The sequence below is a fragment of the Caretta caretta genome, chromosome 1 (genome assembly GCF_965140235.1).
Source record: "Caretta caretta isolate rCarCar2 chromosome 1, rCarCar1.hap1, whole genome shotgun sequence".
Taxonomy (NCBI): domain Eukaryota; kingdom Metazoa; phylum Chordata; order Testudines; family Cheloniidae; genus Caretta; species Caretta caretta.
The window spans coordinates 205672070-205695296 of record NC_134206.1 but is presented as its reverse complement, the minus strand read 5'-3'; the positions used below and the strand labels follow the sequence as shown (position 1 = coordinate 205695296).

General features: G+C 48.9%; 2 protein-coding genes across 4 annotated transcripts in view; one reads left to right on the top strand and one right to left on the bottom strand.

Moving 5' to 3' along the window:
- LOC125621522 (uncharacterized) overlaps positions 1–18718 on the top strand; it is a 30324-nt gene extending 11606 nt beyond the window's left edge. For both annotated transcript variants that reach the window (XM_048818371.2, XM_048818380.2), the window contains 16 exons: positions 1642–1704; positions 3347–3467; positions 4011–4103; positions 5274–5434; positions 5762–5847; positions 6282–6365; positions 8093–8155; positions 8318–8395; positions 8524–8612; positions 9532–9568; positions 11557–11705; positions 11886–11948; positions 12341–12416; positions 13057–13141; positions 13382–13469; positions 16496–18718. In XM_048818371.2, coding sequence (XP_048674328.1) covers positions 1642–1704; positions 3347–3467; positions 4011–4103; positions 5274–5434; positions 5762–5847; positions 6282–6365; positions 8093–8155; positions 8318–8395; positions 8524–8612; positions 9532–9568; positions 11557–11705; positions 11886–11948; positions 12341–12416; positions 13057–13141; positions 13382–13469; positions 16496–16606 — 1447 coding nt within the window. In that variant the 3' untranslated portion in view covers positions 16607–18718. The remainder of the gene's footprint in view (positions 1–1641; positions 1705–3346; positions 3468–4010; positions 4104–5273; positions 5435–5761; positions 5848–6281; positions 6366–8092; positions 8156–8317; positions 8396–8523; positions 8613–9531; positions 9569–11556; positions 11706–11885; positions 11949–12340; positions 12417–13056; positions 13142–13381; positions 13470–16495) is intronic.
- Positions 18719–20626: 1908 nt separating this feature from the next.
- Positions 20627–23227, bottom strand: part of TMEM39A (transmembrane protein 39A) — a 31218-nt gene continuing 28617 nt past the window's right edge. For both annotated transcript variants that reach the window (XM_075118952.1, XM_075118954.1), the window contains exons 8-9: positions 22286–22406; positions 20627–21124 (exon numbers count right to left, since the gene is read on the bottom strand). In XM_075118952.1, the coding sequence (XP_074975053.1) occupies positions 20891–21124; positions 22286–22406 (355 nt within the window). In that variant the 3' untranslated portion in view covers positions 20627–20890. The remainder of the gene's footprint in view (positions 21125–22285; positions 22407–23227) is intronic.

Genomic DNA, 23227 nt, shown 5'->3' with positions numbered 1-23227 from the left:
GATACCGAAAGCACCCCTTACTTCATTAACCGTTGTCTAGACTGGGGGGGAAAACTCTTTTTTGAATTTAAGATGCATTTGAATTAAGTACTGTTTGTGCTAGGTACTTAAATGTTTTTAGACCATTTATAGCAACTTTAAAAACATGTTAGCTGCTCATAGTCATAGAATCACAGAATAACAGAGTTGGAAGGGACCTCTGGAGGCCATCTAGTCCAACCCCCTGCCCAGAGCAGGACCAATCCCAACTAAATCATCCCAGCCAGGGCTTGGCAAGCCTGACCTTAAAAACCTCTAAGGAAGGAGATTCCACCACCTCCCTAGGTAACTCATTCCAGTGTTTCACCACGCTCCTAGTGAAAAAGTTTTTCCTAATATCCAATCTAAATCTCCGCCACTGCAACTTGAGACCATTACTCCTTGTCCTGTCATCTGCTATCACTGAGAATAGTCTAGATCCATCCTCTTTGGATCCACCTTTCAGGTAGTTAAAAGCAGCTATCAAATCCCCCCTCATTCTTCTCTTCCACAGACTAAACAATCCCAGTTCCCTCAGCCTCTCCTCATAAGTCATGTGTTCCAGACCCATACTCATTTCTGTTGCCCTTCGCTGGACTCTCTCCAATTTCTCCACATCCTTCTTGCAGTGCGGAGCCCAAAACTGGACACAGTACTCCAGATGAGGCCTCACCAGTATCGAATAGAAGTCAATCCTAAGCTCTACCCTGGGCTGCTGCCCTTCCCCCCCATCGAGTATGTTAGCTGGGTTGACTATGACCAGTGAAATGCCTTTTTAAAAGGTGTTGAAACTTGTTGACATTAGGTTCTGATACAGTTTTTAAAAGCATGTAGTTCCAGCTTACTAGGTAACATGTTTAAAGGCAAGGCCTTAATCACCCACATACTTAGGAAAGTTGTATGTTTGCTTAGAACATACACTGGTCAAATGCAGATTTGTCTGTCTTACCAATTAACCTGTTTTAACTGATTTGTACATGTGTGTCTCGATATTCTAACATATTCCATACCAGAAAATAAAGAAAGCAATATATTAGATCCTTTTTAGGCTTATGGCATGTTGAATTATTCTTTGTGATGTGTTTTAAGTGTGAGCTTTTTGGGGAAGGAACATGGTTTTTGTATAGTCTTCAACATGCCTAGCATACTGTTCGTGCTATGCAAATAATAATACGAATAGTAATTTCTCTGTGGCAAGTTATTCCTTAAACCTTCTTACAGACTCTGGATTTCAGTTGCTGACAGTTCTAATGTGTGCCTATCAGTGTATTTAGGTTTTTTATTTAAAAAGACTTACGGCAAAATATTCAAATGTACCTAAATGATGTGAAACCCTTAATTCCATGACTCAGACTGTTATACCATCAGACCGTTGTACCATTATATAGCGAGGGATTTCTTAACAGCTAAAGACCTCAGCTGTTGTTTTCAAAGGGGCCCAAAGCAGTTAGTTGAATTTCATTTGGATTTTGGCAAAGAAGGTTTTCTGGTTGTTACACTGGAATCCGAAGTAGTAGCTGAAGCTTTCCTGGTCAGGACCTCATCACACCCTCGTTGGCATTGTGAGTCTCGAGGAAGGTTCTTCGGCGGCTGACCATCACTTTTTTATTTCTCTCTTGGCAGGTCTCATCCTGCCAACGCTGGGTTCAGTTTCAAAGGGATCCAGGACTATCTGAACTGCTACCGGTAGGTGAGATTAAATGATTGGTGGAAAGACCTACAATATTAGGGCATCTTGTCTTCCCTTTTCCCCTCCATAGCTTGATGTGGTTCCCTGTACCTAATGGATCTGTGTTAGGAATTTCTCCCCCAAAATTTGGCCTACTACATGTACCTCCTCTTAACTTCATCCCATCACTACTAGTTCTTCGCTCTAATCTGAATAAATCCTCTTCCTAATTGGTTTTTACACCTTTCCAGTAATTGCAAACTCTCTCAAAGTGCTTCTAGGTGGGAGACCTACATCTGAGTTCCTAGCTCTCTGGCTTATCTGTAGTCTTCTCAGTGAAGTAGGAAAGTGGGGGAAGATTCCTTGTTTCACTTGTTGTTTTTGGGCGGGTGGATGGAAGGTCACCACAGTGAAGAGCCTTTGAGGATCCTGAAGAACCTCCACTTACTGTCCCTGCTGCTTGTCCTCCCGGTTTGACACAGTTCCACCCAGTGAGTGTGAACAGACCAGAGGTCACTGGAATAAAAAGGTCAAAACAATTCTAGGGAGCAGTGACCAGAGATTGGCCTGAACAAAATTCTCTCCCAAACTTCTAGGAGCTGTGTGCCTTAGGCCCATCTCTGATGCTAACACAAATTATTCCGTCAGAACAAATGGAAAGGTGGGGCCCACCCCATGGCTTGTGGTGTGCGCGTGCGTTTGCATGCCCTAACCTCATGTAACCTGTCTGTGCATCTCAAGTGTATGCATCAACCTCGTATCTAAGAGCCAGAATTACTGGAAGTGTTACTTCAGCCTTTCCCCCTTAGGGTACACTGACATTCTGAAGGCTCATTTTTGGGGGTTGATCATGAAGGTGATGATGTGAGGCTGTTTGCAGCCTTCATCATCAGTAGGAGACCTGCACAAAAAGCTGACTTCCATGTTGTGCTCTTGAGTTCAGCCCACCCTCTGGCCAAAGCAAGTTCCACTGCCTTGGACCCTTCGCCAAGAAAGTGTAATGGTTCTGCCTGTAGCTCTGTCCTCTACAACACTCCTGCTGATCTTGGTGTTCCCAGGCTTCAGACAGGGTTTCCAGCTCCTGTCTCTCTCTCTCTCTGGGGCCGGGAGTGCTGTGGAGACCAGCTCTCATGGGGAAGGAAGCATTTCATGTTGCTCACTAGAACTAGCTGTCTAGGGAGTGTCACTGATCAGCTCCTGATTGATTGATTGGTCCCTATCCAGTTCTCTGCCCAAAGGGTGATGGCATAACACCTTCCTGCCAGAGGATGCTTTCCTTCAGAACTATGTCTGGAAAGCAGAGAACCATCCCAGGAATCACAGGCGCTGACTCCGTGGGTGCTCAGCACCCACCAGCAGCCCTGCGGATCAGCTCCTCCCCCTCTCCCCCAGCGCCTCCCGCCCACCAGTGGCCCCGTCAATCAACTCCTCCCCCTCCCAGTGCCTCCTGCCTGCTGCGATCAGCTGTTTGGAGGGGGGCAGAAGGGGGCAGGAAGAGGTAGGGCGGGGTGGGGGATTGGAGGAAGGGGTGGGGTGGGGCCTGGGGCAGGGCCTGGGGCAGCGTGGGTGTCGAGCACGACCTGAGAACACAGAAAGTCCGCACCTCTGGTGGGAATTGTAATAGGATCCAAATCTCTAAACTCTCCTCCTATTTTATAGGACTGGGGAGTTGACGCCCTTCCAGGTTGCTAAGAATATTATCTCCTCTCTGGAGGACTGTGAGAAATCCAGCCCCCCTCTCCGAGCAATTGTGCAGTGGGACCGGGAGCAGATACAGAAGGTATGTCTGCCTTTGGTGGGAGTGGGCTTCCTCCTCCCTAGAGTGATAGCAGCCAATGGTCACCTGAATGGGCACACTTTCCCTGCAGAAGAGGATATGAGCGACTAAGGCTCTTGCTCTCATCTGCTGCATAGATGTTCTGAGATCCTGGGTTGTGACTGCTGGAATGAAGTGTGAATATTTCACCCTTCTCCCCTGTTTTCCTCAGTCCCTCCCTCTCAGGGCCATAAACGACTCGATTTCACTTACTCCAGGGGGAGACTAATATTACAGCAGTTGCAGTTCCTACTGAATGTTGCTTAAACCAGGATGTGTTTCTTTGGTGTCCACACTATTTTTCCCACCCTGTGTCTCCTTTTGCTCCATGACCTCCGAACCTAGACATAATCGATCAGTAGCTTCTCCCCTCTCGCCCATGGTGGAAGGGCTCGGGCCCATCATGGGGAGATCTCTTTGGGTTGTATTTAGTTTGCAATATTGATCATGTCCATCTTCTCAGGCATATCCCATTGTCCAGTTAAGAAAATCTTTCTCTCTTTCCAGATGGCTGAAGCCTCCACTACTCGTTACAGGAATAAATGCCCCCTTTCTCTTCTGGATGGAATCCCAGTCTGCTTGAAAGAAGAGATTAAAGTTGTGAGTTTCCCTCATGGTTGGAGTGTTGTATGGCCAGCTCACGCTGTGTAAGGCTATAAGCACTTGTGTATCCTCCAGCTGAGGGACACTCAAAGGAACTTAAAAGCAGTTCAGTTTAAAATGCATAAAAGGAAATGTGTTACACAGGCCAATCACTTTTTTTTTTTTAAAGTATCTCACTGCTTCAGGTTGTTGTTGTTGTTAAGGCAAACATCTCGGTAAGAGATTTGAAAAAAGGTATACGCATTTATGGGAATAAGAGTAGAATCTGCTGTTACAGTAGCTAGACTAAAACAGGAAGACCAGCCCTGGAATATGAGCATATAAAAAGCATATTCCATATCTGGTATTCGAATCGTAACTTCTAACAGCGTGGAGGAGGTAGGAGGGGGCTGGAGGAGGAAAAGAGATACTACTACTTCTGACAAAGCAGAAAGTCAGTAAACTTAATCCTAGAGTTGGAGGATGGGATTTCCAAAAGTTCTCAGCATTGGCCAGACTCTGGCAATTGGAGTCTTAACATTGCGGGGGGGTGGAGTTAGGACTTGAGTTCGTTGGAAAATGCTAGTTCACTGAAGCAAAATGTTTTGCCAAACACAAGTATGTTTCCATTGGAAACCTGCTGGTGTTCCAAGCTCCACAGCTCTGACGGGGCGTCTGCCAGCCCCAGTGGGAGCCAGGGCTCTGGAAACTGGCAGGTTCCTGGCTTCACAGTGTCAGCCCAGGCAGAGCCATCGTTTGCCATCTGGCCAGCAGGTTGGAATTATCATTGATTCTTCTATAGCGCTCTCCACCCAAAGATTTCCAAGCCTTATTCAAAACTGGGTCACTGTTACCTGACTGTCTACATAGTGTTAGTACTCTCCCCAGCCTGATATCTAACTAGTGCCTGTACAGAGCAGTTAGGGAAACAGTAACTGTTCGATTTTAGGTTTTCTGATTTCAAGTAGCCCCCAGAGAGAGCCCCAGCACAAGGAAGACAGTACCCTGCCTAGCGGTAAGGCTAAAAGCAGCCATGGTACTGGCCCAGCTCAGATTTCACCATAATGCCTTGAGCATCTGGGCTAGATGGGCACTGATTCCTTAAAGTTCTGTTCTGCTGTTGGGAGAAGAAGTTGCTGGATCTTATGTGTTCAGTACACCTAATGCACTCTTCTGTTTCTTACTAAGGTGCCTTACCACCACCGAGCGGGAACAGCATACCTTGGGACAGAGCCAGAGACTGAAGATGCTACAGTGACCAGGAAGCTGCGGGAGGCTGGAGCGATCATTATTGGGGTCTCAAACATGCATGAACTAGGGACTGGAACCACTGGCTGTAACCCCAACAGGTAAACAAGTCACGCACACTCCCCCATCCCTCCTTTTTTTGGTCATTCAGGTAAATTTAAAAACCCCTCAGTCACGTAACTCAGCTGTTGAACATTCTCACATCTCACCCGCACAGTGGCAAGGAGAGCATCTTAGCCGTGTGAAGGTTTGAGTGCCTGGCGGGTCGGGGGGGTCTGAATCGAGGCAGCGGGATGCCTAGAGAGTAGCGCAATGTGCCTGGTGCGGGGGAAGCTAGGCTTCTTCTGAGACTTGATTTTGGTTCCTCCCCTGCCCTAAGGTGTGTCCAACCTTTTTGAGAGTCTACGCTGTCTTTTTATCTCCTTCAGATTCCATGGCACCACTAGGAACCCGTACAACCCCTGGCATTTCACTGGTGGCAGCTCCAGCGGCTCAGCTGCTGCTGTGGCGGCAGGTGAGATGTACTGAACCCAGCCGGCGGAAAGGGCCGCTTCAGAAGTTGCTGGAGCCTTTGGGGAAGATTCTGGGATGTGGCAGAAGTTTGGTGGGTGGGTGGAAAGAGGCCTGCGATAGATGCATCAGGGGTGTTTTAGGAGCCGGGCAGAGAACAGAAGATGGCAGAATCCAAGGGGAGGGGCCTGGGAGCACGAAAAGCCAGCTGGAGGAAATAGGCTTTCCATGCAGTGCTTTGTCTGGTGTAGAAGCTGCTGGTTTGTGGTTGGGCCTCTGTAAGGGGATTTGGAAGTCGGTGGGTATTGCCCTTCGTAGAGATGGGCGCTTCAGATGTACCATATGCCCTCTCTTTCCTGTTAAAGATGCTGGGAAAATGGTGTGGGAAGGGCTGTATACAGTCTTTATGGTCCCATGCAAAGACACATTTCTCTGTAGGTCTTTGCCCATTGGCTCTTGGCACTGACGGAGGCGGCTCTGTGAGGATTCCCGCTTCTTTCTGCGGTGTCGTGGGGCTGAAAGGTATTGCCCCCTTTACTTGGCTGGGGATCCTGCGTTTCCTTGGGGATGGTGGGAGCCCACACAAAGGCCAATACCCTCCTGAGCATGAAACTGTTCCCCAGCCCTCTGCAGGGTTGGGATGATAGGGCCAGTTCAGCTTGTGGCTGTAACGAACTGTGACAAGGATTTGACTTCTGAGATCTCTTGTATTTCACTTGTGACTTTAAATTGTTGTTCAGAAACTTAGAGCTTGTGTGACCATGCATCTTACGGATTTTAATTAAAATGAAAATAATCATTTGCAGCCAAACGGGGACATACCAGCTAGGCAGTAAACGTCTCCATGAGTCCAAATGACAATTGGGTCACTCTGTACTCTAGCCCCTCTTGTCTGCTAGCCCCGGCACAGTGACTTGCCCTGGCTGAAGGAGCAGGAATAAGTAGATGTCATTCTGAGCTGGAGAGTGGGGACTTGTTTTTTTTGGAGGGGAAGGGGTTAGAAGGGAAGGAAGCCACAGCATGAGCCCCACTAGCTCTGGGTTCAGGGTCCAGAGGCATCTCTGACATGACATTGCTGGGCCCCATCCTGTTAAGGGTTTGGAATGTACACCATGAAAGTTGTCTCCCTCCGCAAGCATTGAATTTGCCCCTTCTTTCCTGTACTACTCCAGGGAGGAGAGAACTAAGGGGGCAGAGAATCACCAAGTTGTAAATCCATCTACCTCTGTTGGAGATCTTCTGCAAATACCCAGGATTGATTTACAGCCTGTAAATAAATCTTTCCCAACCTAGGAATTCTGTAGTTTTGAATAAGGTGGTCACCCCAGCCCTGTATCTCAAGTTAGGGCACCAGTTACCACTGGATTAGTAAACCCAAGTGAACTTGTACTCCTTTCTCAGGTGGGGCAGGGGGCATGTGTAGCAGGTTATGGCAGAACTTGTCAGAAGTGGGTAGGGAATACTGCTAAGTAGGAAGGCAGTGTTACTGGCAAATAAAGTTAAGCACGTGCATGAGTAGTCCTGTTGACCTCAGTGGGACTGCGTATGTGCTCAAAGTTAAGCATGTGCGTGTTTGCAGAAGGATCTTGGTTCCTAGTAGAAAGGTGGGGGTTAGTCACTTCTGCTCTGTAAAGGCTCCCCAAGGATCTAGAGCTTGGTTTCCAGAATGTTAGTTCTACTTCCCCCTGAGCACATGCGCTACTGGTCCCTCCCCTAAAGTAAACTCTTCCCTAACTGAAAATTGGACTGGAGGCCAGTCTTAGGAAAGCAGCCCTGCTGTGGGCCATCTGGGAGTGGCAGGATGGAACGTCCTACTGTAGGTCTCTTCCATCTCTTAAATGTTTGTGCTGTAATCAATGCTAGCTTCTAGCTGAAGCAAATCCTAAGCCAAAGATTTAGTGTCGTGTCTCCTCCCCCCTTCCCCCCCGCCCCCCAAAACACACACCCCTTGCATTCTTTGGAATCTCCTCTGTGAAGGGTTCTGAACCTGATTGACTTGATGAAGAAATCCAGTCTAGAGCTCTGCGGGACTGATGCCATCTCACTCGAGGCACACAAGAAGAGGAGGGTTGAGGGTATTTAGTCTCATCCCCTTCTAGGTTAATACTAGAGATGGACCTGAACCAAAACCCAGATCCCAAACAAGGAACTTTAGGAAGACTGGGTCTGCCGAGCTGCCCAGCACTGGTCTGTCTCCAGTTAATACTGTTTGTTCCTCCATCTGACCTCTGTGTCTGTCTTGCTTGAAGGTACATTTGGGCGCATCAGTTGTCACGGCTGCCTTCCACTCTCCTACTCCACCGTCAGCCTTGGTAAGAGGGCTCTCGCGCCACCGCTGTGACTTCACACGTGTGCAAGCACAGGGAAGACCCACAGCAGTTGCAAGCCCCCGCATGAGAGTGCGTGTAACTGGGAGTGGGTGTGTCCTGCTCACCTCTTGTCATGTTTGTAACCATTTCATTTATTCTGGACAGGCCCCATTTGTACGTCAGTGACCGATGCAGCCATTGCGTTCAGCATCCTAGCTGAGCCAGATCCACTGTACCCATATGGTGAGTGAGCCTATGTCTCTCCATTATCCCCCTTCTCCCTGCCTGCCTCCCCCATGCTAATGACCTGTTAGATATCTCGCTGTGGGTAGGTCCCTGCCTGACGGTATCTTCTTGTTTGTCCCTTGCAGGACTACAGCAGCCAAAACCATCCCTGTCTGAAATCCTCACCCCTGACCTTAAGGGCTTAAAACTGGGAGTGAACTGGACTTTTTTTAAGGTGCCTGTTGTCTCTTTTCTTTATGGTGCACTGTGTCAGCTGTCGGAGCTCCTTCAATTCAGCCATCCCCTCCCCTAGCCTGCCAGCTAAGGATTGATTGCCGAGGTCTTTCTCCTTGCTGCCCTTAGCACTACAACCTGGTCAGAAACTTCACAACGAAAATCTTTTTTGAGGGAAAACACGGTTCCACTGAAATTAAAATTTTCCAGAAGAAAACACTGATTAGGATGAAACTTTGTACTTCACTGAAGCAGCATTTTGAATGGCAACATTTTGTTTGTTTTGGTTTTTTTTTTAAACAGTTTTTAGCTTAAAATACCATGGCAGAAATGGAAATATCAACATTAGGAAAGGAAGCATTTCCGTTTGCATTATGCTTCTGAATTGACATTTGTGAGAACGCTTCATTTGGTGAAAAACTTCAGTATTTCAGCTTTTCACCCCAATTCGGGACAAAAACAAGCCTTGAAATATGGGGATTTCTCACAGGATGGAAATTCCGTTTTCCAGCCAGCTTTACCCTGCGCCCACTGCCTGTCTCCAGAAGACTGCTGAGGTCGCGTTCCTTCCACCCAAGCCAGACGGAGGGGGGCTGTATACTGGGCTTGATGCTGCAAGGAAGGGTTCATGTGCTGCGTTAGCTGTGCCATGGCTCTATTTTCCTCCCACTCCTCCAGAGCAGCAAATGCAGGGCTGTGTGGTCTTGGAGCTGGGGCCCTCAAAATAGCCGTGGCGTGGGATGTGTTGGATTTACGCCCAAGACTGTGTTTCAAGGAGGAGAGGAGCATGTGGCCTTAATTTAGTGCTCAGGATGGTGGGGAGGCTGGTGTTGGGTTCAGCCAGGGGGAGGAGGGGATGACAATTGATAAAGGCCCTCGGTTGGTTGGTTGGTTGATTTTTTTTCTGTCTTGTCTTTCAGGCTTGTGATGCAGAAATTTTGAAAGTCTGCCAAAAAGGTAGAGCAAATGTTTCTCCATTTCTGATCGCTGCTCCCCCATGTCCCCATAAAAAGCTGCAGTAAAGGATAGAAAGGCCCCGGAGGCTCCAACCTGTGGCAGCCTGCAGCCTTGTTAGTTTGGAGGATAAATGTGTTGTCTATTGGGGGCAGCTGTCCATCACTCAAACTGTATCGTGTTCTCTTGTCTCTCACTTGAGGGGTACTTCTGTTCGTGTAGCTCACGTTTGAGTTTTGGAATTGTAACCTTGGCTAACCTAGCTCCCGCTGGCTGGCTGTAGTGGCCATGGTGCCCTGAATAACCTTGATCTTGCTGGAGTTTTAAAGCTAAGTAGGTTTGGGCTTATTTAGTTCAAATGGGAGCCTTGCCCACTCCCCCACCATTGAAGCTGGCCTTCTAGGCTGCTTGTTCCTTTGCTGTTGGATAACCCAGCATATGCGCCACCATATTTACAATATAATCGTATAGACTTGTCTTCTGAAAGCCTTTCTAGGTTTGCATGGTCTGCTAGCCTAGTGTTAGCGCTTTGTTGCGTGGGAGATGTGGTTGTGAGTCCTGCTCCTGTCAACCCACTATTTGGGACTTCCTAGACTACAGCCAAATCAGCTGTGCTGCAGGGATAGTATCTTGGGGGGGCGGGGAGGGGGACTTCTCAAATCTTGTAAACTAAGCAAGGAAACTCACCATGTTGTAAACTCACCATGTTGTAAACATCACTCATTTTGTAAACTCACCATGGCCTGTGTAATATATGTCATCCACACATCAGAGTTTAGCTGCTGACCAACTCCTCCGGAGTTTTTGTTGTTGTCCTGAGTGCATTTATCCTGTCTATTTCCAACTCCTATTGTGACTGTATATATAAATACTCTTGCAGTGTCTCCCTGTAAATTCTGAATTCAGATTCTCCCTTGCAGTCCTCAGGACCCCCCTCTGCCTCATAACCGGCATTCAATACTTGGATGCCAAGATGACAGCCTCCTTCAAAATACCAAAGAATTTTTGCTTAATTAAATGCAGCATCAAGATTGAGTTTTAGCTACCCAGAAACGAGGAAATTCAGACCTGTTTCCCACAGCAGATTTAAGCCTGCTCCCTTGTGTGTAGCCTCGAGATGTCTTTTGCTGTCATACATTGGGGGCAAATTGTCAGTATATTAATTAAAATGCACACTGTGAGGTGGTCTGAATGCATGAGGGACTCAAACTCCACCTACATTACTACAGGTTGGAAAGCAGGTCAGATGTTTTAATAATATTCAGCTCTTGTATAGCATTGTACAAACACCAATTCATATTTGAAATGTGTGCATGCCAGTGAGGCGGGTAAACTGCCTTATCCTCATTTTACAGATGGCAAAATTGAGGCTCAGATAGCTTGAGTGAATTGTCATGGACCTGTAGTGAGGCTGCAGCAGTCAGGGACAGGGTTCATGAGTCCCAACTCCTCTTTCCGTGTCTGTAACCAACATACATGCAACCACTTAGTGCCCACTCAATTTGCAGCATCGTGTTGATTTAGTCTTTGACTTCAATTTCACGTTGTCCTTTCTGAATGCTCTTTGGATGAGAGCCTCCGACTAGTAACATTGATAGCAACCTCACACTAGTCTAGCATTGTGCATCCCAGCAGATCTGGAAGCACTTTGCAAAGTCAGGGAAGCGTTATGATGTCCTTTTTACAGACTGTGTAACTGAGCTGCAAGCAACTTACCCACGATGTAGTAAGCCAGTGGCAGAGTTGAGAGCAGACCCTTGAGTCCTCACCCCTGGGCCCGCTCTGTCACGTGGGTAGCTGTGATCTAGTGGACAAAAGGCCTGCAGTTTTTTCCTGTAACTAGATGCAGCCAGGTGTTATTGCCCATGCACTGTGTGATCATATGAGCAAAGAGCCTCTTCTCATGTGAGATTAAATCTCGGCCATCTCACTGTAGCCTTCTGAACACGAGGAATAGTGCATTCCTTTTGCTCCTCCTGCTTCGTGCTCAGCTGTAGAGCACCTGCAGGCTTTAGGTGCCTCTGTGGTGGATGTGCCCCTGTCGGAGATGGAGGAGGTGCGGGTGGCACATGTGATCTGCATTCTCAGCGAGATGAGGGATTACCTGCAGCCTGACTTCAACGCCCACTTCCAGCAAATGGTAAGCGCAGATGTTAGCATCAGCCTTACTTGTATCAAGCCATCTGTGTCAGTCACTACTACACATGAGTGGATGGGCTCATGGTGTGTGGGATCTGGGGCTTTCTCAGCCTTTGCCCTGCATGGGAGTGGAAACCAGCTGGAGTGCACAGCCCTCACCCACAGTTCCTTTGTGTTTCAGAATCTGGAGACTCGGCTCAACCTTGCTCTGGCTTCCCAGTTCACAGCTCTGGATTATATTAAGGTGAGGAGCATGCTGTGGAAGAGGGGGAGAAGGCAGGCAAAGAAGAAGGCTTCTCCTAGCCTGGTGAGGTGGTGTGGAGGAGACAGCCCACTTGGGAGCTCTCTGCACCCAGGTAGAGAGCCATGGAGAGACGTTACCCAGCAGTGCTGTCCTCTGCATGAGAACCGACGTAAGCTTAGAGGGACCCAGATGGGGAGGAGTCATTTGGTCTCATCCTCTTGCATAGGGTCCAATCAGTGAGTCTGTGGTGGTGCTGGCTCTTTATCAGGGAAGGAGGCTGTGACCCCCGGTGACAGAGATAGGCACTGCTAGAGGACTCTGTACATTCTGTAAATTGGTGCCTTCTTGGTACATCCCACCTTTGCACTGATACCAGCTCCTTCTCTTTGCAGGCAAATCGGCAGAGGACTCGGAGCATGAGCTTTCTGCGAGAGATCTTCGCCAACGTGAACTGTATCCTCACCCCAGGTATCTGCTCTGTGGGCTGGGCATGGGATTTACTGTGGCCTGGAGTGAGACTCTTGGCATAAATGTGCACATATGTTTGATGCACTTGGCTTCCAGGGTTAATGTTTAATCCATTTGAACTTGCAAAAGTATACCTTTTATACCTACCGTGAGTCAAACATTCTTACTTTGCTCTGCCCCAGCTCTAAGGAAATGTGACTTTAAAATTGCTTTGCAGACCTGCTCCCTTTATGTTTCACAGTCAGAACTTCTCATTTTGCTGACTAAAATAGGAATTGTAACACTCCTGTTAACTGAGCTGTGCTGGCTCTGCAGGGTTACAAGGGAGGGAGTAGGAATCGATAAAGGGAGCTGTAGCTTACGCTCAAATAAATTGGTTAGTCTCTAAGGTGCCCCAAGTCCTCCTTTTTGCGAATACAGACTAACACGGCTGCTACTTTGAAACCTATTATCTGTTGTGCATCATCAAGAAACTCCTTTTCTAGTTGGAAAGTTGTTCCTGATGATGCACAAACCAAAAAGAACTTGGCTCGACTCCAGGGATGAGGTAGAGCAAACGTGTGCCTTAAGGGAGGCACAAGGGGGCTGAACTGTGCCTGCAGGAGATGGTGATTGTTGGTTGCCTGTTTCTCTCATGCAGCCACCGCTTGCACTGCCCCAAGAATCCACGACGCTGACCTCTTGACTGGGAACAATGACGTTCTAACGACACTTCGGACCATGAGGTGAGAACTCTGCTGTTTGCGCTGGGCAGTAAAATGTGTTTGTGGTCAGGCTGTATGGAGAATGCTGGGGAAGCTCACAGCTGCTCCGTCCCTGCCTTTGCCACCTGCAGTGGCTACAGGAGCACTGGCTGTCGAGCAAGAGAGATCGCAGCTGCTCCAGTTTCTGCCTCTTCACATAGAAATGACTTCACTGCAGTCCAACAGTGAGCGTGCAGGTGACTTTTCCCCACTCTCTTGCAGATACATGCAGCTCGGAAACTTTACAGGCATCCCGGGTCTGGTGGTGCCAGTCGGGTACACTGCCACTGGGCTTCCCATCAGCTTTCAGGTAAACACTTATCCCCTTGCTAATGGTAGTATGAGAACTGCCCAGACCACACTACTCTGCAGGTAGACAGGTGTCTCGTGCTGGGTCCCCATAGCCAGCTTATAAAGTGGGTGGAATTTGGTGCCTAAAAGTCTAAGCTTCTGCTCTTGTCAATAGACCTAATACAGAACTATGTATTCTGGGTCATCAGGAGAATGTGAGCCCAGGGGCCAGCGGAAAACACTGGATCCCCCTTCGCTTCCCCATGTCCTCCTCGATTGTTCTCCTGGGGTCTGTCCCTCTCCCATTCCTGTTGCTTCCTCTCCCTTTGCTCTCTTGTTCCCACCTTCACTGCGCCCTTTATTTGTCTCTAGCGCAGTGAGGTGCCCCAACTTTTCCTGTCATGCCCCCCCTTACCAGTAATGGATGTGTCCACGCTCTCACTCCTTTACTGCGCAGTCCACTCAGCAGAGGAGCTTGGGCTGAAGGTGGGGATGGGGGAGGAGCTGGGGCTAGAGGTGGAGCTGGCCTGGGGGCAGAGAGAGTGAGGGCAGAGCTGGGCTGGGAGCGGAACGGGGCGGAGCAGAGCTGGGGCTGGGGCCAGAGCTGGGTTGGGGGGTGCTCCTTCACCACTACCATGGAGGCTGGCCTGGGCCCTACCACATGGCCCCCCGAACGTTCCTGTCACCCCACAGTTTGGGGACGACTGTTCTAGCACCTTCCCCACTGAAATGAGCGACTGGTGTCTGGGGGATATATAGGGGTACGCTTCTAAAATCTGACCAGGAAGGAAGGCCCACTAATTAGGGCTCTAGCCTAGGACTTGGGAGACCAAAGTTTAATTCCCTGCTGTGCCACAGACTTCCCATGTGACCTTGGCCAGGTCCCTTAGCCTCTCAATGCCTCAGGTCCCCATCTGTGACGATGGCGTTAATAGCACTGCCCTAGCTCCCAGGGGTGTCGGGAGGATAAATACATTACAGAATGTGAGGTGCTCAGGTACTACAGTGGTGGGGGCCACATAAGTACCTTTGCTAGATGGATTTGTGGCCATGCTCCCAAGAGTCCTGCTGTGGATTCTATTTCTGTTGTCTTGGGTGGAGTGAGGAGGAAAAGACCGTGACAGGAGGGAGCAGAGATGGTTGTGAGCGAACATAAACTTTTAGTCTAGGCATGAAGCTGTACAGGGTCTGCTTCCCCATTTCAATCTGCACAATAGGGATTTGCCTCAGCAGAGCAGGGGGCAGCTCTGCATATTATTTACAGTACACGCCTGTTCCTCTGAATGGCCTGGGGGACATCCCAAACTTGCAGATAACCAGGTGTTGGGAGAAACAGAAATGCTGTTAAGTAACATAGGGCTAGCTGGGGTCACCCTGCACATTCAGGTAAGCAGGAATTTTGGGGTCAAGGGAATTTGGATAACTGGAATTACACTGTGCTATTATTCGTACTGGGGTAGCACCTAGGAGCCCCTGTCAGGAACCAGGACTCCACTGTGCTGGATGCTGTACAAACACCGAACAGATGGTCCCTGCCCCAAAGAGCTGGCTGACATGTGCTGGAGGGCTCCTGAAACCAGTGGGAACAGTGTCCCTTGGCATTAGCATGGGTGTCTTCAGACCATCTAGCATCTTTGCAACTCATGCTGCTCAAAACAAGAAACTGCTGGAGACTCTAGCCTCATCGCAGTCAACTGCAGCCTGCTGCTTTGGCTGGCTGGTTGTCTGTGACTACAGGTCCCCTGCTGGCCCTCCCCACCCCAAAAGAAAACCGAGAGAACCCATCACATTGCTTGCGAGAGGAGGAGGAGGAAGCTAGGATTTGGAATCAAGTGGGGAGCCATTCCGAGGCAGCGGTGGGAGGATGTGCCGTGGGCTGCAGATGGTGTAGACTAGCTGGTATTTGGCGCCTTTTAGCCTGGTAAGGCAGCAGCACCAGCTGGGGTTCTCAGCCAGGACTGCAGTCTAATCCCTGCCCCATGTTAACAGGAGGCTTGTGCCTTGTGGTGGTTCTTCATGTTGCAGTACTTAGTGCTTCCTCCCGCTAAATTGCTTCCATCCCTCACTGTTCCTTGACTCCTTGCCCATCTACACCTATTCCTGTCCAGCCTCTCTGAACCCCATGCCAGTGGCCCCCGCTGCGTTGTGAAGGTGCTTCCATTCTGCTTCTGTTCTGAGGATGGGCAGGCACATGGAGGACAGGCCAGAGAGAGGGGTGGTTCCTGGTATGGGGTTGGCAGCGCCCAGGCAAGACTAGCTACAAGGAGTTCCTACCTGACCCTATTTCCCATCCATAGGGTCTCACTCTTTCAGAGGCCTCGCACCAGAAGCACACACCTGACCCGCCAGCCGGAGCATCATCCCTAGTTCCCCAGTCACAGTCCCATCTGACTCGGGCACAGGCCGAGTTCCTGACCTGCCTTCCCCTACTCAGCAAATCCACCTCCTGAGCCATTCATGTAAAAGGTCCTCGGGCTTCAGAGCCTCACACACAAGGGGGTGTAGGAATTCCTGCATCCCAAGGGAGGTCAGAAGCACGGGGACAACTAGGAAGGCATCATGGTGCACAGAAACAGGGGCTACGGGAAGGGACAGTCTTTGGGAAAGAGCTGGATGGGGCCCTGTAATTGTTACCTCCAGCAGACAACTGCAACACCTAGGGCCAGCCCTGCTCCCAGCAGACACAAGCCTACTTTCCTCCAGGGACCACCCAGTTTATTAGGAAGCCAGTCATCTCCCAGGAGAGGGCATCCTCTGTCTGTTTCAGCCTGTCTCTCTAGAAAGCTCCCATTTTTCTCCCCACATGTCCCTGGTGGTGGTAACCTTTCAGTGTTGGGACCTGTGATTCCCAGGTGTCATTCAGCTGGGTGCTAGCTAGATTCCAGAGGGTGGCTTCAGCAGGATCCTGACCCCGTTGCTGAGAGGGTTACAAGATTATTCATTGTGTCTGTGCTATTCCTGCTGGTGAAGCCACCCCTCGAGCTTTCTTACCAAGCAGTGCTCTAAAGCCCTGCGGGTGACGGTGACTGTCTCTTCCACTCGCAGGTCATGGCAAAGTGGTGGGACGAGGCCGTTCTTTTCCGGGTTGGCCTGAAGCTGGAGCAGTTCCGTGACATGACCAGGAAGCCGGCCATTTATTACGACATCCTTGCATGATGGGAGCCTCAGAAAGGAGATGCTATGATTGTTCTGGTCTGATCCGACTGAGTGTTACTGGGGAACGGAGTGGCTGCTTTTTATGTTGATCTCAACGTGGGGCGGTGGCAGAAGCAGGGCTGTTTACGTAGTGGAATAGTAGTTTGTTCTAGGATGATATTTATTCCCAGCCAGGGTTAATGCTGCCCTCAGGTGCAGGGACTGTAAGAGGATACCAGTCTATATATGGACATGGGGCTAATGGATGGGTACAGAAACGCCCATTTATTTTTGTAGTTAGGTTAGGTTTGAGGTGTTACATGGATAGGACCAGCCAGGGACACGCTCAGCATGACCTCCTCCATATGGGCTGCACTAGTAAAAATCAGCGATGGGTACTCAGCTCCCACAGCCTTCCATGGGAGGTGGGAGAACATCCCTGGCCCAGTGCAGCCCATGGTCCTTGAGTAAATCCTTTTGCCCTAGTTACACTATAGAAAGGGGGAATGAAACACTGCACTTTCCTGCGTGTTGTGTTTTCTGTTTTGTTTGGGCAGGGGGCAATCTTTGGGTGGGGGAGGCAGTATCCCTGCTGCAGCAGGAGAGTTTTTACACTCAGGATAATTTAATAGGATCTGTCTGCTCCTGGAGCAAATAAGTGGTGCATATGAAGTGTCGTCATAGGACCAGTCTCTCTTGCAGTGTATGTGATAACTAAAGAAACTAAACACAACTCTACAAGAACATAGGAAAGTGAAGTCTTTTAAAGCTGCTTTTAGATTTCTCCTGCTTTGCCGTCTCTGCTGGCAGCATAACTTGGCATTCATTGTTAGTGTGGGTTTTCCCTGGGGAAACTGGGCAATGTTAGGAACTAAGCCCTTCCTAGAGCCTGAGGTTGGGGTGCACAGAACTGCAGAAGCCCAACAAGCACGTCTAACTGCAGCACAGCAGTAGGTAAGATAAGGGATAGAACTACCCAGCCCTTGTGACCTAACAGCCAGCGCCTCCTGCTAAGACACTCGCTAAAGAGGAGCAGTCAAAGCACTGTAAGGGGAACTAAACTCTGGAACAAGGAGATGGCAGCTGTCCCTGTCTAGGAAGGATTTTTACTGGTCCACCCTGTCATGCATCAAAAAAGCACACAAAGTGAACCCTGTTTACCACATTCAGTCACTGTTCTTGTTTCCATGAAGGAGCTAGGCCCTAAGGCCAGTCCTGACCATTGACCACAGCCTATAGGAAAACCACCTGCCTTTAATCTCTCATTGGTGCCTACCTCCTCTACCCCCTGGGATGGCTTGAGGCTTGTGCCTGCCCATTCCTGCACTAGTGCATTCAGCTCAGTCACTTTATCAGAGCAAGAAAAGGCCTAGCACTAAATCTGAGTAGGTGGTAGGGCTTCCAGCTGAGAGACTAAAGAGACCAGGCTCTTTATGTACCCTCTTCCCTAACACTGGCCACAGATGCACTTAATAGAGGGAAACTCCTGGATTCGTTCAATATATTCTTCCTGCTACACCCTCACTTCCAGAAGGTTTTAAATGTAAAGTTGTTTGCAGAAGCTGCTGCTGTGCCAGAGTAGGACAAGAGCCATGCTCCCATTCCCCTGACTAGGAAAGGTGGAGCTTTCACTGCAATTAGCCCAGGGAAGTTTTGTTTAAAAAAAAAACAAAAACAACCCTCAATCCATTTTAATCTTCAAAAGGATTAAGGCTGTGGGTTTCATGGTATTCAAATGGAAAAGCACCACACTGGACCCTATTGTCTCATCTGTCTTCAGTTCCTGCTGGGAAACAGCAGCAGCCACTGCTAATTGCTAGCATCATGGGCAGTTTGAGATAGTGAAACAGCGTTGGGTCTCTGACTGTGTTTCAGTTCCTCTTTACTGTAACTACCTAGCTAAGCAATGAGAACTAGGCTCTGGTATCTTCTGCTGAAGAGCAACTGCCTTATCACTGATCGATGAGTACTTTCCCTACTGTAACTTTAATTCTAGTTTGGTACATTTCTGTGGAGGGGCAGCAAGTGTATGTGTATTGCCTAAAGGCACGAGGAGACTTTACCAGAATGTCCTGCATTGGGATGGTTGTGGATGATTTATTTTCACTCAAATAAACAAGTTTGTTCTTTTAACTCTGCTTTTTGTAGCTGACTGAGGGTCCCTAGTTGCAGTGGTGGCAGATGTAACCTCAAGAGGTTGCTGTGAAGAGGGGTGGGGGGGTGTTGGAAACATATTTGCTCTAATTCAAATTCATGTAAAGAATGTCCTAAGACCCCAGTGATGGGAACCTTCTAAAGGCATATTATAAACTGCCAGCAGCACCTGTGGGGCAGATGGGACCTAAACTGCTTCAAGTCCACTCCAGTGCCATTGGAGTTCAAGACCTGGTTTGAGTTTGGCCCATTCTCTAAACCAGGGGAACTCCTCTTCTGCTCTGCAGAGGAAAAATCAAACCCGTTGATGTGGAGGGGCTCCTATTCCCCTCCCCACCCCTCAATGCTGTCCCAATTTTTCACACTCGCTGTCTGGTCACCCTACCTCAGCCTCTAGAAGAAAATGAAGCACAGGAGCCTTTGCAAGTGGCCACTGCCTGAGGGCTAGATTCACAGAGTGATTTAGATGCTTAACTGCCACTTAAGTACTTAAAATCCAAAATTTAGATCCTCAAAAGCCTCACTCAGCTACCTCCTAACCTTATCGGTGCCCAAATTCCCCTGGCATCTAAAAATCTGTGCACAGCTTCCTCAATCTGGGCACCAGAGGCCCAGGAGGCTCCTCAAACCAGGTATTACCCCCCCGGCTTGATATAGTAGGTGGGCAGGAACAGGAACTTGGGCCTCCCATGTCCCAGAGGAGTGCTCTAGATAGCCTTGGGAAATTAGACTTATTGGTAAATCTCAATTTCACCAACACACACACACTGATTAAAAAAATACTTCCAGTGATGAGAACTGTAATTTAGATAGGCAAAGTAAGAAAAATCTCTTGAATTTAGCAGATTGATTGAAGGCTATTTACTCTATTTTGACAGGTGGTGTTGACAATTTGTGTGAACACCTAAAAGCTTCAACTTTCTGAATCAACAGCAACTCTTATTAAATAATTGTCTGACACCCCCCATAATTTTGCACAACTCTGAAAATGTAAATAGATAAAAGTGCTTAAAAAAAACCAATCACTATTATCCAGTGACATTGTAAAAAGAAAAATCCAGTGGTGTCAACCCTACTTGTTAAACACTAGCATCACTCATTCTCCGGCCTTACTGACCAGTCCATTATTTGTACAAAGTGGTATGGCATCAACAGGGAGTATGGCAAGTGACCAACAGCATAAAATCCCAGATGGGCGAGATGTAGGTTCAAATCCCTGCTCCCCATCAGGCAGAGGGAGATACTGAACCTGGGTCTCCCCCATCCCAGTTAAGTGCTCTTACTCCAGGGCTAATATGGCACCACTATCACTGTTTTTTGTGATGAGCTAGGCGCCTAACTAAAGGAGAAGGGTCATGATGAGAGGTAGGTGCTTCCCTCCAACCTGGAAAGAGGTGCTCATGTCCCTTTGCGATGGCTACTGTTTCAGCTTGCTGCCTCTTATGGATCCCATTTTGGGGCACCTAATGCAGGGCTGTGGATTCTACTAGGCACCCGAGCACCTGTTAGGCAGTGCAATGCTGAATTTAAGTTCCTTTGTGGATTTAGTCCTAGCTTCTGTGCTAAGCCCTGCCACCAACCTTGACCTGCTAGAGCAAAATGCTTTTTCTCTTTATGTCGCCAGAGGGGCATGCATGTCCCAGAGCAGCATGTGCCTGTGCACTAGGCTCTTGGTACTAAGCAGTCAGAGGAATTCCTCTGGCAATCCCCTGGTTTTAGTTCCCTTTGTTGATTAGTCTCCACGACTGGGTTTGTTCACACTTCCATAGTAGGAGACAAGTCCTCTACCTGGTAACAGACTCCTCCTGCTCCCCAAGACAGGGCTTAAGAGACAGTGGCGGTGCGATTGTGTGAGCAAAGCAGACACAGTGACCACACGCACAAGCCTGTTGCTTCACATAACTGTATGTATGGATATAGATAATACGGTATATACACACTGATTTGATAGATATATATAAAATAACACCTTGTTTATAAAGCGACATTTAATTGCCACTTGCCCCCTTCCCACCCCACAAAACAATAGTATACAAAATATAAAATATCTTAAATATTTATAAACAGCGCAAGAAAAAAATAGAACTGTACGAAAATAGGTTTTCTGAGATTCCCTCCCCTTCCCCCCCACCCCTTGGTGCATCTGGCAGGTTAATGTGCCTTGAGTCCGTAGCTGTTGAGGGGGTAAGAGTAGGCCCTGCCCAATACTATCCGGTCCCGAAGGAGCTTAAATAAGACATAGTAATTGCAGAAGAGGATGAGGGCCATGGAGAGGGTGTGGTTCCACTTCTCCGAGCGCAGCAGGGAGTACAGCTGGTAGCAGACGACGCTGCCTTCGATGAGGATAAGCAGGTTGAGCAGCCGTAATGGACGGTGAAAGAGGAACTGCAGGGGGGAAAAGAAAAATCAGCATATTTGTGGTTTGCTCTGGTAAAGAAGCCGACAGAGTATTTTTGTAGCAGTTGTAGGGCCTCGGGCATTGGGGTAAATACTCTGTAATGTCCAGATCAGCTGCTAGCCGGCAACCAAGAAAAATGCCCTGGCAATCTGGATTCCCTGCTTTGAAATGTGTTACTGTGCGGGGCAACAATGCTACAGCGATTCTGGAGAATGGCTAAGGGGCACGTGCTGCTGCTCTGGACTTGACACTGCTTTCCGGTTAGCTGAGCACTGTGAGTGGAAAGCCCCTCTCTCCAGAACCAGCAGAAGCAATTACCCAGGGCTGAAATCCCTTCCCCTTCTCACCCTGACTGATAGCCACAGAGAGTGAACTCTCCTCATTCAATCGTTGGCCTTTTTGCTGTGACTGCCAACAAGAGTGCCCATTTGGGACACAGTCACATCACTCCTAGGAGCTGAACTGAGATTCACCAGTGTATTAAACACCGGCCCCAAACACATGCATACGAACCTAGGTGCACACTGCAACGGACAATACAGGCTCCATCTCTCCCTCCCTCTCTGCCCTCAAAGTACCAGAGCAACTCTGCATTTCAATTCTTTTGCCATTTTCAACTTTCAGGGCAGCAGCAGCTGCCGCCGGGCCACATCTAGAATTAAATGTCTGCAAAACTACAGGGGGCCATATATTTAAAACAAAACTACTTGAACCAAGAGAAAAGAAAATAAAGGGGACCTATAATTAGGAAAGAAAGCCAGGCCTTCTGGGGACTCAAACTAAAAGCAGTCCAACCACCTTAAGTCTTATTCTTTGCTAGTCACTACCCTGCAGTTGTTTCAGTAAGAGGTTTAGCACCAAGAGTGCAACAAATCGATGAAGTATGTGTTCATGGCAGAAATGGAGCTCTGTATCGAGTGCCAGTCTGCAATGCACATTAGAAAACTTTAGAGGGCCCTGAGATGAAGAGCAGGAAATTAAGAAAAAGGGGGGACCAGGCCCCGGCTTTGCTGGATTAAAGAATCCAATTTATTCCTTCCGCCTGACTTTCAATTCAGTCTCATCTCCACCTGCTCTGCTGCAGCAGTGCTCAACCCCCCCTCCCATTCCCCCTCCCAGGAGGACATATCAGGAGAAGAGATACTTGCATAAAAGCGGGCGTGGGAGACGTCTGAAGGCACTGCTACATTATAAGGCCCTACGGCCTTGTACAGGCATCGACTGTGCCGCACCAGCACGCCCTGTGGCCAGATCGTACTTTCTGACCAGCTGAGGAGAAAAAGAAAGACGTGCCATTAGCCTACAGGAGGCAGCGGGTGGTGATGGGAACGGTGGGGTGTTCCCTTGATCAGCTCAAGAGCTCATGTCTCGTGAGAGAATTTCAGTGCACTTGTCAAAAGCAGGTAAGTATCATTATTCCTTTCAGGGAAACAGAGACATGGAGTGGTGACAAGATCACACACTGAGTCTAAGACGAAGTCAGGAATAAGACCAAGCAGAGCCCCATTAATAAGGATAAGATATCACAGATTCTGTGACTTCCAAAGACCTCTGTGACATTTTCCACCTCAGCCCTGGGGCAGCAGGGCCGGAGCTCTCAGCCTTCAGGGGACCCCTCACCAGCTCCAAGCCATGCAGCTCCAAGCCGCCGCAGGCAGCAGGGGGACCCTGGAGCCCTGAGCGAGCAGGTGCTGGGCCTCCCCACAGCAGGGCTTGGGCTCTCATCCTCCTCCCCAGGCTTCAGTCATCCCCTGTCAGCCCTCCCCGCCACGTTATTTTTAATAAAAGTCAGCCCTCCCACCACAAGAACCAAGAGCATCTTGCATTAGCGGCAGTGGGGCTGTTAGGCAAACATCCCACCACCCGGTCGGTGTGAACTAACTGCTCTGGGTGGTTGCAAGAGTGACAGAGAGTTCCAGGGGAACAAGAGCCACTGCTGCCAGGGCACTGCCACGAGGAAGCTGACAGCGCTCAGAGGGTGGGCAGTGCTGGCCCTGGCAGTGCAGACAGAGCAGAACACCCATGACCTTTCCATCTAATCCTAGGAAGAATGGAGACGCTTCCTCACTGTAAACCCAGCAGCCGCATCT